This window comes from Adiantum capillus-veneris, chromosome 27 (assembly GCF_014529385.1).
Source record: "Adiantum capillus-veneris isolate H3 chromosome 27, ASM1452938v2, whole genome shotgun sequence".
Lineage (NCBI taxonomy): Eukaryota > Viridiplantae > Streptophyta > Polypodiopsida > Polypodiales > Pteridaceae > Adiantum > Adiantum capillus-veneris.
In genome coordinates, this window is record NC_140957.1 from 114,623,572 (window position 1) to 114,645,141 (window position 21,570).

Consider the following 21,570-nt stretch of genomic DNA (forward strand, 5'->3'; position numbering starts at 1 on the left):
ACACCTTTCTTGTTGGAAAGGATGTTTAATGAAGGAATACCTGATCCCATTGAGGAATATGAGATTCCATCCTCACCAGTTCCTAGTCAAGGACCTACACCCTGCAAAATGCCAATGAATGTTGCCAAACTAGTGGACTTCATGTCTTCTGAGGTCCGAACCACGATCATAGCAAAGCTATATGGAGATCCTGAGTTATTCCTTGCACTTCGAGCATTCCTTAACGGAGAGCTACGAACGGGATTACCACAATTTGCGCAACCAAATAGGCCTGACTCGATTATGATTGATGAGGAAAATCATGTGCAATCACTTGACTTAGATGGACACGAGTCCGTGATCGAGGTACCCATTAACGAATTAGGGCAGTATTTTGAAGGCGACGAGTCTAATGCGACCCTACCCATCACTACCAAGGGATTAACTATAAAGGGAATTCTTGATGGTGGTGCGGGAGTTAGCAGCGTTACAAAAGATTGTTGGGAATCCATGGGAAAACCCCGCCTCAGTGTTACTAACATTGTGGTAAAGATGGCAAATGGTACCATAGCCAAACCTATGGGGATGCTCAAGGATCTTAAGATCAAAGTTCTAGGACACAAGGTACGACATACGTTCATTGTAATGGATTTCTCTAAACACCTTATGTCATATGAAATGATTTTAGGACGACCATTCATGAGGGAAGCACAAATGGTTCACGATTGGTCTAAAAATCATGTCTATTTGCAATTCCAAGACTCTGTCCTTAGAGTGGATTTGGTGACTGGTAAGGTACACCCCTTAGGGAGTAAAACCATTATTGATCATCGCTCTGACACCACAGTTCACTCGGCCCCACTACAATATTGTTACACTTGTAAGAAGGATACAGACATTGGCCAAGATTCTCCTTACATGGATGTGTTACCGGGTATGACGGAATCAGACAACGTAGACTGGGTACACCTAGCTGCAACCATAGATACCTGGGGAAATAGAGGAACCACTTGGGTCACACTAGAGGGGGAAGAGGTACCACAAATTGCACCTCTGAACATGATAAGTGCCATACATGCATCTTCTAAGGGCAAGGCAATTGTGGACCAATCTGACAGTGACACCGATAGCTCAATAGAAGACTTTGACCAACACGACTTGGACACTGACTCCCAGAGTGAAACGGATTCTGAATCTCATGAATTAGAGAGTGGAGCAAGTTCAGAGTCAAAACATTCGGAAGGACCGAGCACATCAACCGATGATAGCTCCCCCGAGAGTGAAGAGGACACCAACGAGGACTCCTTTAGTGAGCCAGATCTAAATGCAAATCAAAAGCAGGTCTCAAATAAGAAAAAGAAAAACCTTAAGAGGCGTCGATATCGAGCCAATGTACGTGCTAGGATAAAAAAGAAGAGATCCTCAGCAGAATGGCTCAGTTATATAGGGGCATGTGATGCTCATCGAAAATTGGTAGACAATTGGGGTGAATATCTCCAAAATGTTATGTGGTGTAGACCACGACCCCATGACATAGCCCAATTAGAGATCATAGACAAGCCAAGGTTGAGCCACACTGCAAGGAGCGCACATTTTTGGCGTCAAAACCAAGAGTTAGCTCGACAACACAAGAAAGCAGAAATGGAAGCACAAACCAAAGCACAACCAGAATCCACAGACTTGCATCCTGCACCAGAACATTTCAAATCTTACACCACAGGGGAAGCAAAGGTTGTGTACACAAAAGCCCAAAGAATACCTATCGATGGGAATAATGGAATCTATGATGGTCCGGCAATAGTTAAAGAAATAGAATTAGCTGACCCCGGTGAAGAATCAAAACCTGTTTTTATTGCCCAAGACCTCACAGAAGTTGAAGAGGCGGTCCTCAAAGAGCTTCTCAAGGAATTCAAGGACGTATTCGCTTGGACATACCATGATATGAAAGGTGTTCCACCTTCTGTGGTCCAACATACAATCCCTATGATTAGCACTGCGAAGCCCGTACAACAAAGACCCTACCCGATGAATCCTAAGTACGCAAAGATCATTCAAGAAGAACTAGAAAAGCTTATCAAATGTGGGTTCATATATCCTATTGAACACTCTGAATGGGTGTCTCCAATAGTTATCGTGCCAAAAAAGAATGGGAAACTCAGGGTGTGCGTGGACCTCAAAAAAGTTAATGCAGCTACTAGAAGAGACCATTACCCCCTACCATATTCCGAACATGTACTCGAAAGAGTTGCAGGCAAGGAAGCTTATAGCTTTCTAGATGGGTACTCAGGCTACAACCAAATCACGATAGCGCTAGAGGACCAAGCTAAAACTGCCTTCATCACAGAATTTGGCGTGTTTGCATTTCGTGTGATGGCTTTTGGCTTAACAAATGCCCCTGCTACATTCCAACGATTAATAAACACTGCTTTTAAAGAATATTTGAGAGAGTTTTGTGAAGCTTTCTTAGACGACCTTTGTGTTTACTCTTCTTGGAAGGAACATCTATCATGTTTACGGAAGGTGTTTGAAAAGTGTAGGTTATATCGTATCTCATTGAACCCGTTCAAATGCCAATTTTGGGTCAAGCATGGAGTTATTTTAGGGCATATAGTATCCAAGAATGGTATCTCAACCGATGAGAGCAAAATTAAAGTGATTCTAGAGTTACCACCACCAACCAATTACAAGGGAGTTCAAAGGTTCATGGGACACGTGGGTTATTATCGACGGTTTATTTTATTTTTCGCTGAGATAGCATGTCCTTTGTACAAGCTTCTCATTGAATTTAAATGGACTGAAGAGTGTGACCAGGCCTATGAACAATTGAAGAAAACACTAGCAAGTGCTCCGATTTTAAGGACACCTAACTGGGATGTCATTTTCCATGTGCATATTGATGCATCAAACTTTGCTATTGGGTGTGTTCTCACTCAACCAGGAGAACATAAATTGGACTATCCCATTAGCTTTGCAAGCCGTCAATTGAACGATGCTGAAAGGAACTACACTACAGAGCGAGAAGGTTTGGCAATGGTTTATGCAGTAAAGAAATTTCGCTACTACCTTCTGGCAAACAAGTTTGTATTTTATGTGGACCATCAAGCGTTGCTGTATCTGGTAAACAAGCCATGCTCCACAGGAAGAATCACACGATGGTTGTTAATTCTTCTGGAGTTTGATTTCACGATTGTAGTGAGACCTGGTAAAAGGCACGTCATGGCTGATCATTTGTCTCGCATACCCAATGGTGAAGCCCCTATAGGAGTTGATGATGAATTACCCGATACTTCCCTATTCATAGTTGAGACTATGCCTGAATGGAGTGAGAACATTGTTAACTTTTTAGTTAATGGTTTTCCACCCAAGGAACTTCGTAAGGATATCGCTCGAAGGCTAGTAAAAGAATGTGAACCCTATTTTCTGATTGCCGGAACTCTGTATAGATTAGGCAAGGATGATATTCTTAGGCGTTGTGCCCGCGAGGATGAATATTTGTATATCTTGCAAGAAGCACATATGGGCATAGCAGGAGGTCATTTTTCAGGAGACCTGACTGCTAGAAAGGTGTTGCAATCAGGCTATTGGTGGCCAACTTTATTTAAGGATGCATCACTTTTTGCAAAAGGGTGTGATGAGTGCCAACGTTACAAGACCACACAGCGCAAAGACAGAATGCCCTTACATCCTATTAAAGTAACCCAACCATTTGAAAAATGGGGCTTAGACTTTGTAGGTCCAATTAGTCCCGCAGCTCGCAACACTCAATCTCGATATATTCTAGTTGCTATGGACTATGTAACAAAGTGGGCTGAAGCTAAGGCTTCACAAAAAGCTGACGCGAGGACAACAGCTAAGTTTCTTTTTGAGAACATTATCACAAGATTTGGTTGCCCTTTTGAAATTGTTAGTGATAATGGTACCCATTTTATAAATGAGGTAATAAGAGAGCTTACCACGACCTTTATGATATCCCACCATAAGTCTACACCTTATTACCCGCAAGCTAATGGACAAGCCGAGAGCACCAACAAGACTCTAATCTCTATTTTAACCAAGACGGTAGAAGCTCATCGCACTGATTGGGATTTGAAGTTGACATCTGCTCTATGGGCTTATCGTACTGCTTATAAAGTGGCTATTAATTGTACGCCATTCAAAATGGTATACGGCCAAGAAGCGGTTATGCCTTGGGAGTTTGTCATTCCTAGTCTTAGGGTAGCTTCGCAAGAAGGATGGAATGGTAACCCCTTAACCGAGCGTTTGTATATCTTAGAAAAACTAGACGAAGAGAGACAGTTGGCTGTGCAAAATGCTCTTGTGGAAAAGGATAGGAGAAAGAAGTGGTTTGATCGCCATGTGAAGGACAAGGACATCAAAGTTGGTGATAAAGTCCTTATGTATGGAGTACGTAAAGAGAAGAAAAAGTTGAAATATGCTGGTAAAGGACCATATAGAGTATGTGAAATTACCCCACAAGGTACCCTTCGTGTGGAAACTCTTGATGGAGTTGAAACCATTGGATTCCTCAATGGGAGTAAATTCAAAAGATATTATGATCCTTTAAGCCAAGAAGAACTACGGGCCATTCATCAAAAGAAGGCCGCCAAAGCACAAACCGAGCTAAACAAGATACAAGCTCAAGCTGAGGCTAAGGAGCGACAACAACGTATAAGACAAAAACGAGAGGCTAACCTTGGAGTCACAAATGCATTCCACGTGGAAATCGAAGAAGATGGGTTGGACTCTGACACACCTCTACGATATCCCATTGAGTTAAATAGTGCCTATGGAAAAGTGCTATATAACGCCTTATTGGACACGGGTGCTAAATATAATCTGCTATCCTATGGGGTGTGGTGTCAGTTAGGGAAGCCACCTCTATCTGAGAGTATTATCCAAGTCAAGGGTGTCAACAAGAAAAAAACTATGGTTTTTGGAATCTGGCACACTTCTGTCAGTTATGACAATGGGATTGTAGGTCAAGAATTTTTGGTCATGCCTACTGGAACTATGGAGGGTAATATAAACCTAGGCCGCACGTGGATGATAGCCACCAAATGCACTATTGATTGGGGGACTGGGGGTGTTACAACGCAAAAACCAACTCTTAGCCCTACCACTCAAGCCATAGTCCTTGAGATATTGCCTAAGGAAATAAAACCCAAGACGTTGCATGTCCAGGAGGTTGAACCATACGTCCCCATAGCCCAACTCTCTAGAGCTTCAACTGATGTAGTTGAAAGAAAGCTCGAGACACACAAGAACCATCCTAATATAACACAGAAAACATACAAGTGGGTCCCTAAAGCCCCTGTAGTGAGCATGGTTGATGCAAAAAAACGGAAACCTAGAAAGAACCGTCCCACTCACTCCAAGAAATGTAAAGAAACGTTGCGTTGGATTCCTAAACGACTATTGGAAGCCCAAGGATACTATGAAGGAAATGATCAAATCTGGGTGCCCAAACGTAAAGTGTACTCTTACCTGTCACCTGGCCCATGTAAACCCAATCCGATGGCTCCAAAACAAATTGAAAATCGCGGAAAGGAAAAAATCATGGAATGTTACACACCCGATCTAGAGCTAGTTTGGGTACCAAAGAAAGAACGATTTGTTCCACCTAGCTCAGGAACAGGGAAATCAAATGAAGCTTCTTGCTCTTCATGTAGTTCCTATACGCAAATAGAAGCTTCGACACAACCTCCACCTACCACTGTACATATCCATACAAGCACGAAAGAGTTTGCACCTCCCGGGGTAAGTTCACCACCTACAACAACGTTGCAAATAAAATCATGGGAGAGTACCTTACCACCCTTGCAACTAGATGAAACGCATAGGGCGGTCGAAAACTATTGGTTAAAACCTTCACCCATAACAACTTGGAACAATTGGTTTCAAAAGGTGACGACCTCCTTCCAAAAGGTATGATCTACCCAAGGAAGGGGGGAGTGTTTGCTAACATCAATCATTCACTCGCTCCCCTCTCAACCTTCCTCCCTGACCTCTCAATTCCAATCTTAGGGAATGTATATATATAGCCTTATACTCACAAAAAACAAAAATAGTAAAGAGCAAGAGCGACTAGCAACGAGAGAGCACCCTATCAGATCTTACATATAAGTCCAAATTCACCGTGTCAATTCAAGCAACACACAAAAACAACTCTTATGTTTTAAAGACCTAACCAAATCTATCTATCTTGTCAGAAATGGCTACTTCACCAGAGGCATGCACTTCTATTTTTGATGAAAGGTACCCTTTGTCTTTTCCTCAAGTATTCTACGTATGCTACCCTATACTTTCTTGCGAATGGGATTTGATAGAGAGCCTTGCATGTGAGAGAAATTTTGAGGAGTTAGAATGGCTGATACGTCTATGGCTAACTAGTGATCCCTACCCAGTAGCGAATGTGTCTCCAATGGCACATGCTTATTCTTTTGCACAAGATGAGTATCCACGCATCGCGAGGTTCTTGATTAGCATGCTTGCTCAAGAGGATGATGAAGAGGAACTAATAGAGACCGAGGAAGACTATGGCCTCACGGACAACGATTTTATTTATCTAGATGATGAGGATAGAGGCCTAGCCTTAGGGTGGCCACCCGGTTTATATAATATCCTCTTTCCTTGATTCCAAAAGGGGTGACAGATAGGTAGGTTAGGGGTCTAGATTGTGTTTTGAGTTTTTTTTTTAGGAGTTTTAATTTTTCACACTGACATGCCTCCTAGAGGTATAGTGCCTGTTTTTGGATGTGTTAGGTAGGACTTATATGGATCTCCATTCACATGGCTGAGGACATCTGCTTCAACGAAATGAGCCACTCCATACCTCCAGGTGTACTACTTTCCATGATTCATGTTGGTGGATATGTGTAATTGCTAATAATGATTTTCATCCTTTGTTTGAGTGCAATAGTTATGATTGTTATCTGCCATTATAGATGTATAAATTTGTCTTTGCTTAAGTTGATTGAACTCCAGTTTAATCTTATGGATGAGCCTGGAGATTAGGAGACCGTGACTTTAGGTTAACTCATTTACTTGACCACTAGGCCTAGCTAATAAAATTATCCGAGTATTTGAGACCTTAGGAATGTTTTAGGCAGAGAAAGGCTTGCTCACTCAAACAACAAAAAACACTAGTGCGAATACCAAGGAAATGGAAGCAAAAAAAAAAAAAACACACAAGTGCCACAAATGAAAAATCTTACGCTGAAAGAGAAATCCTGGCTTGAATTGGTACTTCACTCACATGTATTGTCTATGGTACTAGAGCCCTAGAGGTTCCCAGTGTGGGCGCTTTTCCTTGAGAAGCAAAAAACCCCGGACATACAAAATAAGCACACACGTCACATGATTGTGACCCAAAGTAAAAAAGTATAAAAATAAAAAATTAAAAATTAAAAGACTTCCATTGAGCTTACAGTTAACATTTCAAGCTTTTGTTTCCAGTTGTGAGAGCAAGTTGGCTAATCAAAGCTGAAAAGCATAATTAGGGAATCTTGCATTTAGATAATCTTCTTAGCTTAGCTAGTACTAGAGTAGTTGTTTTAACCTTAGTCATAGCTAACTAATTGATAGACTCACCCATAAGCTCAAAACTCTTGATTAATTAATTTACTCAAAGTGCAATTTATTTGTCCTTAATGGCAGTCTAACATTTCATAAATCTTGCATTTACTCATTTCCACATGTACTTTACATTCCCCTCATGATTTATGGCAATATAATTCCGCTTGCTAAAACAGTGACTTTGCCTTGCAGATTCAAATCTAGATGCTCTACAACATGGACATACCAAGCTTCAACTCAATAGCTTCCGAGGACGGAATCTACATCAGGAAGGGGGGCAATGTTAACCCTCGTGGCTCACGGACACCCTATCGCCTACGACGGACACTGTAACCGTATTATTTATTTAAGTAGAGTCAGGCACCGGGCTTGTCGGTCCAATAGGGAAAGGTAGAGTGATCGCCGATGAGAGGCGCACTCTAACATGAACATGCTAGGGTTAGTTGGCTAAGCATGGGCGCCCAAGTGTGAATGGGGTGAGCTCATATAAAAGCCAACTAAACCTAATTTTTACTCATTCTCTCATTGTGCAATAGAAGCTGCTCTTGCTCCATCTCCACCTTCTCCTTCACCATCTCCTTGTGTGTGTGCGTGTGTGAGAGAGAGAGAGAGAGAGAGAGAGAGAGAGAGAGAGAGAGAGAGAGAGAGAGAGAGAGAGAGAGAGAGTGTGAGAGTGTGTGTGCGATCGAGCGTTGCGGCGGCACGACGGCGGCGAGGCGGTTGAGCGCGGCGTAGCGGCGTCTCCCTCTTCTTCGCGGCGAGGAATCCTCTACGGCAGGAGCATAAGGCGGTGAGTGACACACCATTGCCCTCTTTGAGCTTACTAGTTAAACTAGTTGTGTGCTTGGAGCTGTCTGCGGCTCGTACACGGTGTATCGGCAAGTCCCTTGCTTCGACAGTGCGGCAAGGAGCGCACAGATACACAACAATGGTCAATAGCTTGATGGTAAAGTGTTGGCCTCTTACCCTCATGGGGTGGGTTCAACCCTCCTTCATGCAAGGGTTAAGCGGGCCTTCCTACGCGTGCAGCCAATGGTGCCAACAGAAGCCTTCAGAGCCTTGGTGCTGTCGAGCTTGCCTTGGTCGCCCGCCTTTGTCGCCCGCTATGGAGGGCGGTCGCGGTCGGCTGTCGCTATCCGTGTTCAGGACGCGCATAGGAAACTGTGCTTGTATTCTTTTTGCTGCATAGTGGAGACGTCGCTGATTGCGGAACGTGGAGGAGAAGTAGCGCGTCGCATGCACATGCAACCCGCTTTTCCCCTTCCCCAAAAATAGCTCGGATACCAATGAAAGGGCGGTGGTAATGTGTGTGCTAGTCTCCACCCAACCGTGCTATCTTATAGCCTCCCCCTAGCGTACACACTGTCCGACCGTGCCGGTGGCCTTGCCCGTAGGACCCATGTCCTTACATATACCTAGTGCCAAAAATCTGTTGAGTCGCATTCACATGCAACCCTTTTTTCTCCTTCTCCAAAAATAGCTCGGATATTAGTGAAAGGGCGGTGGTAATGCGTGTGCTTGTCTCCACCCAACCGTGCCATCTTATATCCTCCCCCTAGCGTACACACTGTCCGGCCGTGCCGGTGGCCTTGCTCGTAGGACCCATGTCCTTACATATACCTAGTGCTAGAAATCTGTTGTATTTTTGAATGATTGTAGGTCACATTCAAGGATGAAGTTGACCAAAGATTACTCTCCCAAATTCAACCTAGAAACCGCATTATCTTTTACCTAACCTGTCAGAATGCTTTCATGGACTTAAGGTCTGTTCAAGCTTTTTTTGGGCTATTTTTTAATGGACTCAATATCAAAACTAATGAAATATGGGATGAAGTATGTTTTGTATGGTCTTTCCTTGACCCCATTAAGCTTGTGGTATGCAATGCTAAGGATGTGTTTACTCACCCTATCCTACCTCTATGTCATTGTACTAAGTCAATGCCTGGTTATCACCAAGACTTTAAACATGTATTGTTTTTTGATCCCATGCTTCTTGAGAATAATCTCTTAAGAAACACACTCATGAAAGGACTGAATCACATCCCTACTTAACCTTTATGTAGACATATTGCCACCAAATGAACTATGGCCTTTTTTGAAAATCATAAGAGAGGGCATTCTGATCCTACCTCCTCACGTACATGAGGATTATGTTAAAAGTCTTTTTTGGAAGTACTGTGAAACTTCCCTCCCAACAAAAATGTCCTCTAAAATGATAACCCCATTGGATCCCTACATTGATAATCTAAATAGAAAGTTCTTTATTACTTGCTTAGACAAAGCAATTAACAACCCCGTGTTCATCCGTCCATCCTTTATGATACAAAAAGCCTGGAAGAGATTGGAAAGGATTTCCTACCTAGTAACAATTCCCCCTTGGTCACTCTACAGGAGATTCAGTCCTTCTTGGTTAAATTTCAAGCCAAAACCATCTCCCCCTCCCATATCTCATGGCTACATACAAAGCTCATAAGAAAGCCTTCAGATGTATCCCTTGTGGGTCTAATTGTTGCTTTACTGAAGCTTCACTACTATTAGCGTGCATACTAAAAACTTGTATTTTATGTCTAAAGCATCGAGCTTCTCCTATGTTTCAATATTAAGCTACTATATGATGTTGTTCTTAACCTGCGTGAACAAGTTAGCTCAGTCTACTCAATCAATATAAAGAAATGCTATGAAAATATCCCACATCATGGAGGTATCAGCCTATTCATGATTAGCAACAATTTACTTAGCTATGTCTTCGATCAACAAGGACCTTTCATCTCCTTTAAAAGCTTCCCTAGCAGATGTATATGTGGAACATGGTCACATCAGTCCTACAAGAACCACTTATCTTTTATCAAATCTCAAGCAATGGAGCTTAATTCCTGGTTGATAGATCATACGTACATTCAATGCAATGGAAGATCTTATTGGCAAGTCAACGTCATCCCAATGGGACTTGCATGTTCCCCAATTTGGTGTAATTTTTATCTTCATGCATTAGAGTATAACTACATCAAGTCTTGCCTAAAAGACCCTCAACTCCGAGTCAGCTCCATCGACTCAGGTTCTCTTTTCAGTACTTTGATGACATTCTTTGGATCAACAATGGAGCCCCAAAACATCATCCAATATATCCCCCCTGCCTATCCATAGAAAACAATGCCACCACTTTTGAAGGTACACTTGGAGTAAGCACATCCTTCTTAATTATGAAGTTGATAGCTCACAATAACTAGCTTCAAAGAACTAGAATCAATAAGGAGCTGATGGTAAATTAAGGTGCTTAAATTTATCCATAAAAGTAGCAACAGACCTACAAGATGGGCACACAAAGTCATCCTCTCCCAAATCAAACCCATTTTGGCAAATCTATAAGGGTATAAGGTGACATGGGCAGCTATTATGCAAGAGGGGTATAATCAGAGTACTACCTTACACGAGTCCACTATCCCACTATCTGGACTTAACCCTGCATGATGGTGGGAGTCAGTAGAAAAATCTATTGCAAGTCCAACCCCCCCTCCACTACTCCCACTCCCTCACCGCCACATTCTACATTTTAATTGCCATTAAATCCCACCTGTATTCTCTTGCATGGAGCACCTTCAATTGTATATGAAGGTTGTGGTCTTTGATTTTGAGGCCCTCAACTTGCAGTACTTCCTCATTGGGCCTTACAACGCTAACCAATTCTACATGGATCTCCCCACTCAGGTTAAAGGCAAACACGAGTACTTTCTCTCTAATGTGTGTATAGCATATAATGTACATCGATAACAAGTGCCCCACTTATAGGACACCTGCACTCTATAAGTTAAGTACTAACTTGTAATGGATGCAGGTATCATTTATGGAGCTTTCTAAATTCTACACACAAATCTCCCTAAAAGCACTCTATTGTAATTGCAAACCTTAATGGAAGTATCTATTTTTTGAAGAATCCTTGTACTGTACTTGTATTAAGTTGATTACACTGGCTCCCTTCATTGAAAGCTACCTATACACACACATAGAGGCATGAGTGCCTATCGGGCACCATCATTTTTTAAATTGTTGAAATTATTTTTGGCTTGAAAAACAAAGGCCATCTTAGCTTAGGCTAAGTGCTACATCCAGTCGTGTGGTTATTCACCCACACAGACACCTCTGCAAGTAATCAAAACGAGAGTTGATACAAAATGTATCATCATAAGAGGAATTGCTTGTAGCAAGCTTAACACATTCTCTTTGCTTATTACTTGAGGTAAAGATTTTTAGAAGAGTTTAGCACTACTAAATTACATGAGAAAATACAAAATGTATTATAAGGGGAATTGCTTATAGCAAGCTTAACACACTTTCTTTGCTTATTACTTAAGTAAAAGATTTTTAGAAGAGTTTAGCACTAATAAATAACATGTGAAAGTAGAATTTTTGGTGGGTGATCTAAACATCAAGAAGAAAAGCCTCCCCCACTTAAATGAAACATATTAATTAAGCAAACTCTTTGCCATGCATGGCAATTCAAGATGAAAAACTTCCTCTATTGCAAAGAAACATAGTTTTGATCTTAAAGAAAATTCTCTGCCACCCATGGAAATTCAATTGTTTGTAACGTACATGGCAACTCAATTGTAACCTGAACTTCTTCCTTGAAGGTAGCTAAACACCAACGTTTTCTTCCCTAAAGGTAGCTAGTCACAAATGCTTCCTAACGATGTGGTAATCGTTGTAGGGGGTACAAGCTAGGGAAATAAAAATTCTGTGATGATACCCTCTCGACAGCAAACAACTAGAGGAAGGTTTTGACGTAGATGCGTGCACTATGTTGGTGCATTAGTCTTCCACGCCAGGCTGAATCTCCATAATGATTGAATAAAATAAAGAGAGAGCAAGGTTAGAAAAGCATAAATGATCACATATCTCAGTTTGTAGTGTAAATTGTGTAAATTTCTTGGTTGTTGGAGGTAATGTAATTGGTTGGACCTTACTTTTAAGGCTCAATGGTGGGATAACTTAAATTTAGCCTAAGGTCTTTTAATTAGTTCTACATCGAGACGGACAGCGTGCTCTACTGTCCAGTAAAAAGTCGATATTACGCAGCAGGCAAGCAAGGGAACGATTGAGAGGGCGAGCAGGTCCCGAGTAGCAGAAAGAACACAAAAGGGAGGGAGGGGAAGTAGGTGCTTCTTGTATGTATATGCTCACCTGCAAATCCAGGTGTTATGATTTCAAGGCTGGATAAGAAGCATGACGGGTTGGATGCAGACAACGCGCCGTCTGGTCAAGTGCGAGTCCTCGTGGTGGGTGACTCAGGTCAGATCTTGCCACATTTCTCACCGTTTGCTTTCCAATACATTTTCGTTCCTTCATTTTCCCTACCCATCCTTGTATGTACCGGTCCTGAGCTCATTTGGACTGGATTAAGTAACAATCTAATCGTTACCAATTTTCCCTCGTTTTGTGTAATGCATTGAGACCTTCTCAGGCGAACGCGTATATCTCTAGCTCAGTTCTCTGAAACAAATTTTCAAATCTGGGAATGGAAATTGCCCATTTTGGTACTCACTTTAGCATATCATTGCAGAAACTGAGAGCATCTTTTAGTGTTTGTTTGGCTCAAGGGATAAAGACTGACAAACTTAACCCCAAGCACATCACAAATAATGCATCGAGGATTTGATATGAGAAGTCATATTCTATCGAAGAAAAAGAGGGGCACAAATATAATGAGTCTATTATTGGACAATCTTTATTGTTTAGTTTCACTAGGCAGAATTTATCGTCAAAACAACAGATGGAGTCTTTCGGCTTTTGTTTGAGGACATAAAATGCCGACAAATATGGTTCTATTCGTCAATGAGGATACAACATTTGACATTGTAGCATAGGGTAGGTTTATGTGGAGGTTGTACAACAGCACATGCCTCAAAGCTTGAAACAAAGTTCTATTTTGTAAATGGTTCAACATAAATCTCTGAGGCAAGGATATCAATCGGAATACAAATTCAAGTTCTAGGAGGGGTGAGTAGAAAGGAGTGTATGCATGTGAGCATGTTGTGCCAACGAGTGTGTGCAAGCAGGGGCACGGGCAAGCATGAACGCGAGATCTGCTGCTCCTATAGGTTAAGGGACTGCTGAGGTTACTGCTCCAAAAACGCAAAGAAGAGAGAGAGGTGTAGCGATGAACTAAAAAAACCCAAAAGCAAAGAGGTTACTAGAATTTAATATATGTCAAGGTCATTGAGCAAGAGATTGACAAAATGCAGATGAAAGGACATAGAGAGAATGCAAATGGACGGAGATAGGGATGAGTAAGCCAAAATGTTGGTGCATGCTAGAGTTTTGGCATCTCAAGTGAACTGCCCAATGTGAACCCATTATTTATTTTGGCTTTTAGGTTTGTTTTACTTATTTGTCAAAGTCTGGGTAGGGCAATTTACTTAGGTTGCTATATAAGCAACCTCTTGTGTCCATTGTATTACACATTCAGTTATTCATTGCCAAGGTTGATTGGTTCAGGAGACTCTCTCTCTCTCTCTCTCTCTCTCTCTCTCTCTCTCTCTCCCCTTGGTCTCTACGTGTCCACATCGTCGACTTTGACACGGTATCAGAGCCCTTGGTGGAGCTTTGTGCTTGAAGACTCTTGGAGGAGACGGAGCTGCGCAAAGCAGAAAAGAGAAGAACCCTCTTGTCGTCGGCGTTCAATCCTTTGCTGCCTCTTTCGTTTCAAAACGCTGCTACGAGTGGCGCTGGACTCTCCCCTGTTGCTGGCGTTTTGAGAAGCAACATGAACCGCGGCCTGCTGTCAAGCGGACAACGTTTTGAAACGCCCAATCGGCATTATGGTCCTTGCGAGTGTCTTGAAACGTTGCCTTGCAACTGCTAGGCAACGGCGCGTCCCCCTTTTCAGTGAGCTTTCTGAAACGCTACTCTCTGTCCGACCTTGATGACAACTTCCCCATTGAGCCCTTGAGCGTTTCAAAACGTTGCTAAGGCAAAAGTGCCTCCCTTCTTCCACTTTAGCGTTTCTAAACGTCGTGAAACGGCGATGAGGGTGTAGGCGTCTGTTGGCAATGGCCCCTTGTTGTGGTGACCCCTAGCCCAAGAGAGGGGCTGTAAGGTGCAGCGGAATGAATGTTGAACTTTGCTCAAGATGAGTGCTCCGAACTGTGCTCAAGGTTCCTTGTTCTTAGGGAAGGGAGAGCCTTCCGTTCTTTAATGAGAGTGCAATGGACACAAACAAAGTGAATGGACACTGTGCGAGAGGGTGAATGGGACTGAGAGATAGAGAGAAGAGAATACGACACCAGAATGTTGTCAAACCCTCCTCCGAAGGCCCCACTCTCTATGGCGAGAGCGGTCTACTTATGATTGCACAAATCTCTACAATGCTTGGACTTGCCGACGATGTCGACGATGATGAGGACGACGACGAGACGGGCTGAAATCTGAGAATGCTAAGGGCGAAAATCTGCAAATCTTTATCTACTGAATTCTGACTCTATGTCGGTGACGACGGCGATGACGACGCGCTGAAAACGCAGATGCTGAAATATGCGTTTTCCGGGCTGAATCTGCAAGCTTCGACGGGTTTGACCGTGCGGTGAGGATTTGCTGCAGGAAGGTGAGATTTGTGAGGTTCGGGACTTCTTTTGCAAGTGCTAACTGCTAAAAACTGAAAACGCTGATGCTTGTGGGGATTTCGTTGCGAAGATCTGCAAAAACGTTGAAGTGTCTGCAGATGCAAAAACTCTAGGGTTGAAAATCTGCTGCTGGATAAAATCCACTAACGCTAGGGCTGATCTGCTGTCGTGAAGTGGTTCTGCTGTGTCTGTTAATGCCTAAGCTCCTCTGCAATGCAAAATCACCAAGGCTGATCTGTTCTTGCAAAAACGCTAGCTTGATGCTGAGTTGCAAAAACGCTAGGCCATGCTGTTGGGGGTCCTGTTGAGAAGGTGCCTGTTGAGCGATGCTCCTGCTGCCTCTTCTGCCAAAAAGTGCTAGCGCTAGGTTTGCTTATATACAAACTTAGCAAAATTGCCCTACCTACTTTCCAACAAAAGTCACTTAAAAATAATAAGTGAAAAATATCAAAAATAGGGAAAATAGGTCCATGCACTGTAAAAATGCTCCTGATGGGTTCTGTTGGATTCTGATAAGAATGCTGATGATCATGCTGTGTGCAACCGGAGGATATGCATCTACTCTACGTGTCCGGACATGCACGGTCTGCGAACAAGACTCACAAAAGTGCCAGATCACTTCCTATTCTAGATTGACTTGACTGACTGAACCCTGGTCATGCTGTAGCTTGTCCACGGACACACAGGGTTGGATGTGTCATGTGACCCCTCCTTTTCAAAGTGAGGTACTGGTACCGGACTGTATAGCGTCGAGGGAGATCGCCAATAGCATCCGGAATCTTGAAAAGGACTCTTCGCCGGCCCACTCTGATGCGTGGGTCGTGCGATACTTGAACTCCATAAAGGTCTGCAACGCTTGCTTCTTTGGGCCGCGCTGAAAGCGACAGAGTCTTCTGTGGCTCCTTCGATGCTTCAACTTCGTCTAGAGTCATACTTCGTCCTTCTTCAAGAATCTCCATGGTTGAAAATACCACTTCCAACACAAAAACATGAACATACTTATTCCATGTAAAGTGACTGGAAAAAATCTAATCTCTAATCTTCTTAAAAGACAATGCTTGCAATGTAGATGAACAAATAGACGGAGTGCCAAACCGTTCACCACACACACGCAAACAATGAGATCGAACCTTGTCTTTCTGATGTAAATCAATCAACCGTGGCAAATCACAATGGACATGCCGATGCTTGGTGCTCATACTTTCTTGTGCTCTTTCTACAACTGTGTCGTGCCAAGGAAGAGACATGGAATGTGACTTCCTTGAATGCATACTTTTCAGCTTTTCATGAACAATCGGCATACATCCGTGCTCATTCATGAGTGAAACGTGCTCAACGTACAATATGTCATGCCTAGGGAAAGGGATCACATAAAGATGCTGACTAAAATGTAGGAAACGATCGTACAATGCGTGCGGACTAATCATGCGAACACATAATACTTCCTGTGAGGGTTCTTTGGACCTAGGCTCAAGAGCCAAGATCGGTTCTTCGTGTTTGATCGAATCTTCCTGTGGGGGTTCTGTGGACCTCGACTCGAAAGCCAAGATCGATTCTTCGTGATCGATCGAATCTGCAATGAGGTTAGCTTCACTAGAGAAAGTATCAACTAACACATCATCCTTGTGAACAATCACATCATCTTCATGCAAATCATCATGCTTGTGAGAAATCACATCTTGATCATCATGCAAATCATCATGCTTGTCAGTGTCATCCAAATCATCATGCTTATCATTATCATTCAAATCATCATGCAAATCCTGTGTATCATGCTTTGGAGAAGAAGAGACTGAGAGAGTCTCCTTTTCTCGAATCTCTTGCATCTGTGCCTGCACTTGAGAAAAGAGTCCCAATATCTCTTCCATGTGTCGGGCGCTCTGTTCGGCCCCGCCAAGCGCGCTTGCTCACACTCACGCTCCAAGTCGGCCTTTCTTTCTGCTTCTCTTTTTGCTTTTCTTACTTTGGCTTCCAAGCGGTACTTACGCTCTATGGCTGCCACTCTTTCTTCGTAGTCACGATCTATGGCTGCCCTTCTTTCTTCGTGTTCTAACTTCCTGTCCAGAAACAACTACGGCAACTCCTTCATAAGAGTTAGTGCAATCCTTGGCATAGATGGGGAAGGGGGAGGGTCGGAAAAACCCCTCGATGGGGAAAATTCTTCTTCGGCTCTCTCATGTTCATCACTCCAAGCGAAGTATCCATTCCGCTTCGAGTGATGACCATCCACTGAAGTCTTGGGTTCTTAAGTTCACGAGGAACTTGGGTTCTTGGGGTTCTTGAGTTCTAAGGTTCTTCTTTAGCTTGCAATCTATGTTAGAGAAGGATCTTCTCTTTACCCGAGTTCTGCTCTTTCTCGCGGGCGCACCCCTTGGCGGCCTTGCGCTCACACCAAGGTTGCTTTTTCCTACCTCACATCGATTGGCCGGCCGCTAAGTGCACGGTCCGCTCTCAATGAGTGAAAAGAGGCACAAGGAGAGGCTGGACAAGCCCTTCGTTCTTGGGTTTCCCGTCACTCTTCAAAAACACGATTAGGAATCGACACGCCTAAGTGAACTTGGGTTCGTGCGACCTCAACAAGCAAAAAAAATTCTGTGGTTCTTTCCTTGAGTGATACAGAACACTACCAAAGCTCTGATACCAATGTAAGGTGCAGCGGAATGAATGTTGAACTTTCCTCAAGATGAGTGCTTTGAACTGTGCTCAAGGCTCCTTGTTCTTAGGGAAGGGAGAGTCTTTCGTTCTTTAATGAGAGAGTGCAATGGACACAAACAAAGTGATTGGACACTGTGCGTGAGGGTGAATGAGACTGAGAGATAGAGAGAGAAGAGAATACGACACCAGAATGTTGTCAAACCCTCCTCCGAAGGCCCCACTCTCTATGGCGAGAGCGGTCTACTTATGATCGCACAAATCTCTACAATGCTTGGACTTGCCGACGATGTCGACGACGAGACGGGCTGAAATCTGAGAATGCTAAGGGCTGAAATCTGCAAATCTTTATCTGCTGAATTCTGACTCTATGTCGGTGACGACGGCGAGGACGACGATGTGACGACAACGCTCTGAAACGCAGATGCTGAAATCTGCGTTTTCTGGGCTGAATCTGCAAACTTCGACGGATCTGACCGTGCGGGAAGGATCTACTGCGGGAAGGTGAGATCTACGAGGTTCGGGATTTCTTCTGCGAGTGCTAACTGTTGAAAACTGAAAACGCTGATGCTTGTGGGGATTGCTCTTCTTGGTTTGCTTGTTTCTTGCTCTTTTGAGTCTTTCTCCACTTTCGGACCTCCGGTGCTTCTCGTCCTCCTTGTTGAAGTCAACTCTTCAATCTATCAAAAGGTGAGGATGAACTAGGGTCATCCACAAAGCACACGCTTCTTGGATTTACTAGCTATCTTGAGAGTAGATTTTCGACCCAAATAGCTGGGATAGTTTGCTAGGCGACTCTTTTTTGAAGAGCTTTTCGTAGTCTTCATTACTTGCTCAACTGTAGTGTCAAATTCATCTTGCGAGTACAGCTTTTGCTTATCTACATTCTGCTTTGCTTTCTGTTTCATGGCCGACTTGAGAGGTGAGTGAATGGCAGCCTGCCATCGCAAATGAATCTCGTCAAGTGGGCGGTTCTTCAAAAACTTTGCATAGTGTCGATCCTTGGAGTACTCGAGGATCTGATTAGCGCAAGTGTCAACCTGCAGTTGACATTGAAACTCCATCCTATCAAGGTCAGCTGGTGGAACAGGGCCATACTCTCCTTGGAAAGATGCCTGCTCTTGCTAGAACCTAATCTCTTTACTCAAGTGAGTAGGTGGAACAATGTCCTCTATATCGGACTCACTGCCAGAGTCCGTGCGTGTTGCGGAAAAGCAATTGGATCATTCATAGAAGAAGAATTGTTTCGTCATCATCGGCATAGTCCCATTGCATCAGTCCATTGCATTCGCATTGTACACCTTTGTGCAATCAAAGTAGACCACTCTCGCCAACGAGAATGGGGCCTTCGGAGGAGGGTTTTACAACCTCTCGGGTGTCGTATCTCTTCTCTCTCCTTCTCTAAGTCTCATTCACTTGCACGCACAACATCCACTCACTTTGTTCGTGATCATAGCACTCTCCATAAGACGGAAGGCTCTCTCCTTCCCTAAGAACTAAAAGGAACATTGAGCAATAAAGATCACTAATCTTGAGAAAAAACAACATTCATTCCGCTGCACCTAACATTGGTATCAGAGCTTCGGAAGTGTTCTGCATTACTCAAGGAAAGAACCACAAGAACCACAAGAACCACAAGAATTTATTTTGCTTGTTGAGGTCGCACGAACCCAAGTTCGCTTGGGCGTGTCGATTCCTAATCGTGTTTGTTGAAGAGTGACAGGAATCCCAGGAAAGAAGGGCTTGTCCAGCCTCCCCTGTGTCTCTTTTCACTCATTGAGAGCGGACCGTGCACTTAGCGGCCGGCCAATCGACGTGAGGTGGGAAAAAGCAACCTTGGTGTGAGCGCAAGGCCGCCAAGGGGTGCACCCGCGGAAAGGAGTAGAACTCGGGTGAAGAGAAGATCCTTCTCAAACGCGGTTTGCAAACGAAAGAAAACCTCAAGAACCCAAGAACCCAAGTTCCTCGTAAACTTACGAACCCAAGATCCCCAAGTTCCTCGTGAACTTAAGAACACAAGAACCCACAAGAACCCACGACTTCATAATGATCATCACTCGAAGCGGAATGGATACTTTGCTTGGAGGTGATGAGCATGAGAGAGGCGAAGAAGAATTTTCCCCACCAGGAGGTTTTTCCGACCCTCCCGCTTCCACATCTATGCCAAGGATTGCACTAACTCCTATGGAGGCTTTGGAGCAATTGTTTCTGAAACAGAATTTAGAACGCGAAGCAAGAAATGTAGGAAGAATGGCAGAATTTGATCGTGAATGCAAAGAAAGAATGACAGAAATGAAACGCAGACACGCAGAAGAAAAAGCAGAAAGAGAAGCCGAAAGAAAGGCAAGACAAGAACGACGCGACCGATACATGCAAGAGTTCTTGCGACTCTTGTATCCCGTGCCGACATAGATGCAAGAGATTTAGGAGAAGGAGACTCTCTGAGTCTCTTCTTCTCCAAAGCATGACACACAGGATTTGCATGATTGTGTGAAGCATGATGATGATTTGATTGACAATGATTTGCATGATGATTTGATTGACCATGATAAGCATGATGATTTGGATGACAAAGATAAGCATGATGATTTGGATGGCAATGACAAGCATGATGATTTGCATGATCAAGATGTGATTTCTCACAAGCATGATGAGTTGCATGAAGAAGGTATGATTGTTCACAAGAATGATGTGTTAGTTGATGCTTTTTCTAGCGAAGCTAACCTCGTTGTAGATTCGATCCATCACCAAGAATCGATCTTGGCTTTCGAGTCAAGGTCCACAGATCCCCCACAAGAAGATTCGATAGATCCCGAAGAAGAGATCTTGGTTCTCGAGCCTTGGTCCAAGGAACCTTCATAGGAAGTATTATGTGTTCGCATGATTGATACACACGCATTGTTCGAGTGTTTCATTCGTGAAGGTTTCGTGTATTTTAGTTAGCATCGTTATGTGATCCCTTTTCCTAGGCATGACATATTGTACGTTGAGCACGTTTCACTCATGAATGAGCACGGATGTATGCGGATTGTTCATAAAAAGCTGAAAAGTTTGTATGTAAGGAAGTCACATTCCATGTCTCTTCCTTGGCATGACACAGTTTCCGAAAGAGCACATGATAGTATGAGCACCAAGCATGGGCATTTTCATTGTGATTTGCCACAGTTAATTGATTTCGATCAAACAGAAAAGATTCGACCGCATTGTTTGCATGTGTTTGATGAACGGGTTGTCACTCCGTCTCTATGTTCATCTACATTGCATACACAGTCTTTAGAGAAGACAAGATTTTTTTACTTCACTTTACATGGAATGGGTATGTTTATGGTTTTGTGTTGGAGATGGTTTCAGGAATTTTCAGCCGTGGAGATTCTTGAAGACAAAAGAAGCAGGATACTCGACGAAGTTGAAGCATCAAAGGAGCCAAAGACGACTTTGAGTTGCTTTCGGCGCGGCCCAAAGAAGCAAGCGTTGCAGACCTTTATGAAGTTCAAGTACCGCTCGACCCACACAGCAGAGTGGGCCGGCGAAGAGTCCCTTCCAGGATTCCGGATGCTGTTGGCAATCTCCCTCGACGCCATACAGTTTGGTACCAATACCTCACTTTGAAAAGGAGGGGATGTCACGTGACACATCCCAACCCTATGTGTCCGTGGACAAGCTGTAACAGACTTGGACACTCCAAGTCAAGAATCGACCGCGACAGCACCAAATAACCACTTCAAAACAATTCACAGATCACAATAGA

General features: G+C 43.4%; 1 protein-coding gene across 1 annotated transcript in view; it reads left to right on the forward strand.

The window, feature by feature from the left end:
* Window positions 1-12,575: 12,575 nt before the first annotated feature.
* Window positions 12,576-21,570, forward strand: part of LOC147422604 (small GTPase LIP1-like) — a 29,647-nt gene continuing 20,652 nt past the window's right edge. The window contains exon 1 of the mRNA XM_086502803.1: window positions 12,576-12,840. Within this exon, the coding sequence (XP_086358929.1) occupies window positions 12,750-12,840 (91 nt within the window). The 5' untranslated portion in view covers window positions 12,576-12,749. The remainder of the gene's footprint in view (window positions 12,841-21,570) is intronic.